Source organism: Lipotes vexillifer, unplaced genomic scaffold (genome assembly GCF_000442215.2).
Source record: "Lipotes vexillifer unplaced genomic scaffold, Lipotes_vexillifer_v1.1 scaffold1293, whole genome shotgun sequence".
In the NCBI taxonomy this organism is placed as follows: Eukaryota; Metazoa; Chordata; class Mammalia; order Artiodactyla; family Lipotidae; genus Lipotes; species Lipotes vexillifer.
The window spans coordinates 1018675-1026469 of NW_006790911.1; the positions used below are offsets into that span (position 1 = coordinate 1018675).

Sequence of the window (7795 nt, forward strand, 5' to 3'; positions counted from 1 at the left end):
CCTCTGCTGTTGAGATCTGGGAGTGCGTACTGGCCACCACTGCCCTGTTGAGGGCTCTGGGAGGGTGCACGAGCCATCACATCTGTGTATCCCCTATCAAGGGGATAACAGCCAGCACACGCTGAGGAAAGAGGTGGCAGGCATCCACACAAAAATAATAAACCTACACAAGGTGCACAGGGACACTCCCACATATAAATAGCCTTCCAAGACCACAGTAGATAACTGTTTCTCCTAAACTCAGAGTAAGAGAAATATAAGTAAAATGAAGAAGCAGAGGAACCACTCCCACTTAAAAGACCAAGAGAATTCCCCTGAAAGAACAATGAAAGAGACCTCTTCAGTCTAATAGACACCAAGTTTAAAGAGGAGATAATGAAAATACTGAAGGAATTAGAAAGGCTGTCGACAGAAATGCAGATTACTTTAAAAAGGAACTAGAAAATAGGAGGAGGAGCCAAGGAAAATTAGAAAATTCATTTGCAGAGGCAAAAGCTGAACTAAAGGCAATGAACAGCAGTAAGAATGAAGTAAGAATGAAAAATGAGTAAATGATCTGGAAGATAGAAAAATGGAAATCACCCAGTCAGAACAGCAGACAGAACGCTAAATGAAAAGAAATGAAAGCAGTATGAGATACTTAAAAGCCCGCCAATCTATGCATAATAGGGATTCCAGGAGAAGAAGGAGAAAGGGGGACTGAAAATGTATTTGAAGAAATTATGGCTGAAAACTCAAACTTAAAGAAGGAAACAGATATCCAGGTACAGGAAGCACAGGGTTCCAAAGAAGATGAACCCAAACAGACGTACACCAAGACATATTATAATTAAAATGGCAAATGTTAAAGATAAAGAAAGGATTCTAAAGGCAACAAGAGAAAAACAAAGTTAATTACAAGGGAACCCCCCATAGGGCTATCAGCTGATTTTTTTACAGAAATGTTACAGGCCAGAAGAGAATGGCAAAATATATTCAAAGTCTTGAAAGGGAAAAATCTGCAACCGAGAATACTCCACCCAGCAAGATTACCGTTTAAAACAGAAAGAGATAAGGAATTTCTTAGAAAAACAAAAACTAAAAGAATACAGCAATACTAAACCTATCCTAAAAGAAATATTGAAAGGATTTCTCTAAATAGAAAAGAGGCAAGAAGCTATAGGAAAGAGGAAATCACAATAGGAAAGTAAATCACTTAAATGAGCCAGTATACAGATTAAAAAGAAAAAGAAATCTATTTGTGAAAGTGATGATAACCACAAGGAACAGCAAAAGGATGAACACGAAGCTGTAAAAGAGGACATCAAAATCACAAAATGTGGGGGAGGAGAGAAAGAAAATTTAGATTCTTTTTTTTGTTTTAATTTTAATGAATGCATTTGAGCCTATATGACTACCAGTCTAAGGCAAAGTAGATGTAGGAAGGGGTTAACATACTTGAAAAACAGGGTAACCAAAACAAATCAAAAACATACAATGAAGTCACAAACACCAAAGAGAAGAGAACATAATACAAAAAAAAAAAAAATCAAATCACAAAAGGAAAAGCAAAAAAGAAAAAGGGACAAGGAAGAAATATAAAAACAATAGGAAAACAAGGTTTAAAATAGTAATAAATACATATTAATAATTACCTTAAATGTCAATGGACTAAATGATCCAATCAAAAAACATAAGAGTGGCAGATTGGATAAAAAAACAAGAGCCTATAACATGCTGCCTACAAGAGAGTCACTTTAGGGCAAAGGACACACATAGATTGAAAGTAGGGGCATGGAAAGAGATATTTCACGCAAACATAAATGGCAAGAAAGTAGGGGTCGCAATGCTCATATCAGACAAAATAGACTTTAAAACAAAGGCCATAAAGAAAGATTAGGACATTATAACATGATAAAAGTATCAATACAGGAAGAGGATTTTACACAACCAGTGGTATTCATCCCATGTTCTCAAGTATGGTTCAACATATGCAAATCAATCGATGTGATACACCACATCAACAAAAGACAAAAACCACACAATCATCTCAACAGATGCAGAAAAAACATGTGACAAAATTCTACATCCATTCATGATAAAAACTCTTATTAAAGTAGATATAGAAGGAACATATCTCAACATAATAAAAGCTATTTATGACAAACCCAGAGCCAATACACTTAATGGTGAAAAGGTGAAAGCCTTCCCACTAAAATCAACACAACATGATAAAGATGCCCACTCTCACCACTTTTATTCAACATACTACTGAAGTCCTAGCCACAGCACTCAGGCAAGAAAAATAAATAAAAGGTATCCAAATTGGAAGGGAAGAGGTAAAACTGTCATTACATGCAGATGACATGATACTATATATAGAAAACCCTCAAGATTCCACACAAAAACTATAGAACTGATAAACAAATTCAGCAAGGTAGCAGGATACAAGATTAACATACAGAAATCAGTTGCATTTCTTTACACTAACAATGAAATATCAGAAGGGGAATGTAAAAAAAAAGACTACCTTTTATAATTGCGCCAAAAAAAAAAAAGTACTTAGGAATAAACCTGGCTAAGAAGGCAAAAGACTTAAATGCTGGGAACTATGAAACATTAATAAAGGAAATTAAAGGTGATTCAAAGAAATGGAAAGGTATCCCACGCTCTTGGACTGGAAGAATTAATATTGTTAAATGGCCATACTACCCAAAACAATCTACAGATTTAATGAGATCCCTCACAAATTACCCATGACATTTTTCACAGAACTAGAATAATCCTAAAATTTGTATGGAACCATAAAAGACCCAGAATTGCCAAAGCTATCCTGAGGAAAAAGAACGAAGATGGAGGCATAACCCTCCCAGACCTCAGATAATACTACAAAGCTACAGTAATCACAGCAGCATGGTACTGGCACAAAAACAGACATACAGATACATGGGACAGAACAGCGAGCCCCAAAATAAACCCACACACCTATGGACAATTAATCTTAGACAAAGGAGGCAAGAATATACAATAGGAAAAAAGACAGTCTCTTCAGCAAGGGGTGCTGGGAAAGCTGGACAGCCGCATGTAAATCAGTGAAGTTAGAACACACCTCGACACTATGCATAAAAATAGACTCAAATGACTTAAACATAAGACATGACACCATAAAACTCCTAGAAGAGATAATAAGCAAAACATTCTCTGACAGAAATTGTACCAATGTTTTCTTAGGTCAGCCTCCCAAGGCAATAGAAATAAAAACGAAAATAAACAAATGAGATCTAATGAAACTTACAAAGGAAACCATAAACAAAATGAAAAGATAACCTACGGAATGGAAGAAAATATTTGCAAACAATGTGACCAACAAGGGCTTAATTTCCAAAATATACAAACAGCTCATACAACTCAATAACAAAAAAACAACTCAATAGAAAAATGGCCAGAAGACCTAAAGAGACATTTCTTCAAAGACACACAGATAACCAATAGGCACATGAAAAGATGCTCAACATCACTAATTATTAGACAAATGCAAATCAAAACTACAATGAGGTACCAACTCACACCAGTCAGAATGGCCATCACTAAAAACTCTACAAATAACAAATGCTGGAGAGAGTGTGGAGAAAAGGCAACCCTCCTACACTGTTGGTGGGAATGTAAGTTGGTGCAGCCACTATGGAAAACAGTATGAAGGTTCCTCAAAAAGCTAAAAATAGAATTACCATATGATCTAGCAATCCCACTCCTGGGCATATATCCAGACAAAACTATAATTCAAAAAAATACATGCACCCCTATGTTCATAGCAGCACTATTCACAACAGCCAAGACATGGAAACAATGTAAATGTCCATCAACAAATGAATGGATAAAGAAGATGTGGTACATATACACAATGGAATACTACTCAGCCATAAAAAAGAATGAAATAATGCCATTTGCAGCAACATGGATGGAACTATAGATTACCATATTAAGTGAAATAAGTCAGAAAGAGAAAGACAATATGATATCACTTATACATGGAATCTAAAATATGACACAAAGGAACCTATCTACAAAACAGAAACAGACACACAGACATAGAGAACAGACTTGTGGTTGCAAAGGGGGAGGAGGGCATGGGAGGGATGGACTGGGAGTTTGGGGTTAGCAGATACAAACTATAACATATAGAAGGGATAAACAACAAGGTCCTACTGTATAGCACAGGGAACTGTATTCAATATTCTGAGCTAAGCCAAAATGGAAAAGAATATAACAAAGAATGTATCTGTATGTATAATTGAATCACTTTGCTGTACAACAGAAATTAGCATAGCATTGTAAATCAACTATTCTTCAATTAAAAAAATTCACATACAGAGTGAAGTAAGAGAAAAACTAATACCGTATGCTAACACATATATATGGAAATCTAAAAAAAAAAAGGTTCTGTTGAACCTAGGGGCAGGACAGGAGTAAAGACACAGATGAAGAGAATGGACTTGAGGACATGGGGAAGGGGAAGGATAAGCTGGGACAAAGTGAGAGAGTGGCATGGACGTATATACACTACCAAATGTAAAATAGTTAGCTAGTGGGAAGCAGCCACATAGCACAGGGAGATTAGCTTCATGCTTTGTGTCCACCTAGAGGGGTGGGAGGGAGACCAAGAAGGAGGAGATATGGGGATATATGTATATGTATAGTTGATTCACTCTGCTATACAGCAGAAACGAACACACCATTGTAAAGCAGTTATACTCCAATAAAGATGTTTTAAAAAAAAAGGAAAAAAATTAACAATTTTCTCTAAATAAAAGTTCAGCAAATAATTAATGTTACTATATTTTTAATCTTAAAAGGAAATCTTTAATTTCCAGTCTTTGGTAGTGGTATGAAGTTATCTAAATATGCTCAGTATTATTATATAACTAGAGTTTCATCTTTCTCTTGTCATTTTGAAAATTCAATATGTATTACCTTGACACATAAAAATCTTTGAATGACTTGCTATTTTCACAGATAAAACTTTGTGTACGTCTAATTGTCTTTATGGAAGTTTCTAGTAGAAGCAGCTGAGCCCACTATCAACCCACCAAGTATTAAATGACTTTACCAATTGCAATAGATGCTAAGACTGATATAATCTGACTATAAATCATTATCTAGCCAGTGGATAACTGAACGCATAGCTTAGACATTCATTATTAGAACAATAGGAAGTCCAGAGGAGAGACAGTTGATAAAAAAAACTTTCTGGTTCAGTGATTTGTAGGGAAGAGAAATCTCAATTCTGCAAAAGAATTCCCAGTTTTTAACTAATCCAATCAGTTTTCGTAATCTTCCTGGTGACTAGACACAGGTTAGGAGTGGGAAGTAGTGGAATGAAGATGAGGAGTTCTGTTTTTAACCACTGCCATTAAAAGCTTGGGAAAAAGATAAACCCCAAATCACCAAAGAACATTCTTTCCTTACAATGTTTTCAAAATAAATATGTGACCAATCTTCAGAACAATGTACACCATGGATAAGTTAAAACTTTTAGGAATGGGGACAATTGGGATAACTTCTAAATACTGTATAATCAAGACCCAGGAGAAGTGACTTGTTTCCAGTTTCCTGGCAAAAGAAAATGTGGGACCATAGGGGCTGACATTTCGACATTTTATCTGAAACCGTGAAACAGAAACAACTGTGCAAAACGCATGACTCAAACGAGAAAAAACAAAAAAACCCACAAATGTATAACTCTAAAAATATGTGATCAATGTTTAATATTCTGAGGATTAAGTAACAAAATCGAAAAAATTTTTTTACTTGACTAGGTTGTTTTCCTCTTAATTCTTCTAAGAGTTAAAAAACAAACTATTACACTTATTGATTTAGAACCATCAGATTTTACTTCAGGAAAATCTAATACCTTTCAAAAGGTTATAATTTTTACATTAGCACAAAAAATTACTTCCTAACATTTCAGTTGTAAAAAACTTTTCCGCAGCCAAAGATTCCTATTTTTGAATTACAGTACTGCAAGGCACATACAGAACTCACCTCCTTCAAAACACACAGAAGATATACTCCCTGAAATAGAATTTTTAAAATCCTCAAACAATTAGAAACACTACAAAGTTAGCAATTTTTAGGTAAAAATGTGGCTCCTACAGGATCATGCACCTTTCTTAAAATCAATTCAGCACATATGTATAAATAATCCTTTTTTAAAACATTTGTACTTGAAATGTAGATACAGTGATGCTGAAGACAGCACTGAACAAACCTGAAAAGTACTACAGCTCGATAAAGTTTATGTTATTGCCTTCATGAGAAACTATATCATCTCTAGTATTCTCAAAGACTTGAATTTAATAATGGGGTAACTACACAGGAAATAAAAGATTTTCTTTCTTTCCTTACTAACAATATTTCCTTCACCTCTAACACCAATTCTTTTATAAAGGATGCTAAATGAAATCTATCTTTTGTTCAGTACAACTGAGGACAGGACCATTTAATTGCCTCTACTAAATTTAATGCAGCTTAATTAGGGACCAGGTACATATTTGCCTCTGAAAATTTTTGGTCAAGCATGTCTAACCATAAAAGAAAATGGAATTTTAAGAGGTAGATTTTTTCCCAATGATGCATTTTGTTAATAAACATTTTGTCAACAAAATAAAAACAAGCACTGAGTGTGTTTTCTTGTATAACGGTCTAGTGAAAAGAAAAATAAAAGATAGATATGATATTTGTTACAGTCTGACATTTAAACAGTCATAGTATTGGATGTTTTGTGACCAGTGCATTTTGGACTCTCTCAGCATCAAAATACGAGTCTGCCAACTGTATTAAACCCTCCTCCACCCCCACCACCAGTTGGTCCACAGCTTCCTGGTGGATCATTGTCGTCAAATCCATTGGGCCGAAATGAACAGGATGCAGATGCAGCTTGTAGGGCCCGGGCTCGAGCATTCAGCTCTTGTTCCTAAAATTAAAAATTGTTTTTATGAAATTAAAATTCTAAATACAGTGGATGGGTATCACCTACACAAATATTTTTAAATTGCCTTAATCCTTAATAAGCATCCTTCAAATCTCAGTAACTTTAAAAATATTGATTACACTAATCTTTACCAAATCTTAGTAAAGTCGAGTACCTAATCACAGATGGAGCGAACAAGGTAGAGAGCAAAATCCTAGTATAACTCTACAGAATGACAGATCCTAAAGGCCATTCTCTTTCAGTACCCGCCTTTACAGAAGACGAAACTGAAGCTCCACAGTCTTAAAATTTCTCTACAGAAATATCACAGTTCTTGCAACACTCATCACCATATACAAGAATGGATTTCTTTTCTAATACACAGAACACAGAATTCAAAGGTTACACTTTCTGTCAAGTGGAGCTATTTTGGAAGTGGGTGATTACAGTAAAAGGTATAAATAATGAAAGAAGGCTGAATTTTTTTCCTACCCTTTCCTCAGAATATTTCTCAGTAAATAGCAGAGCTCAAAAACACTGCTAAGGAAAAGAAGCCTGTCTCCTTACAGTATTACTTAAAACTTCCCCCTACCAGATTATTAGAACTTTTATAAGGAACCATATTCATCTATGTGCCTGACACATATTAAGTGCTCAGTAAATATTAATGATTTCAGACTAGAACACTATTAAGTACTTGGCCATGAAAGGAACAAATGTGAATAAGCACTTATTTATTTATTTATAAAGAAACTGCAAATTCATTTGGCAAGGTGTAGAACTGGATTCTAAAACTGGCACAAACTCCTAGGAAGAAAATATTCTGATATATGTCCACGTTCCTGG

General features: G+C 35.0%; 1 protein-coding gene across 1 annotated transcript in view; it reads right to left on the reverse strand.

The window, feature by feature from the left end:
* Positions 1–5716: 5716 nt before the first annotated feature.
* USP38 (ubiquitin specific peptidase 38) overlaps positions 5717–7795 on the reverse strand; it is a 35471-nt gene continuing 33392 nt past the window's right edge. The window contains 1 exon segment of the mRNA XM_007463999.1: positions 5717–6952. Within this exon segment, the coding sequence (XP_007464061.1) occupies positions 6791–6952 (162 nt within the window). The 3' untranslated portion in view covers positions 5717–6790.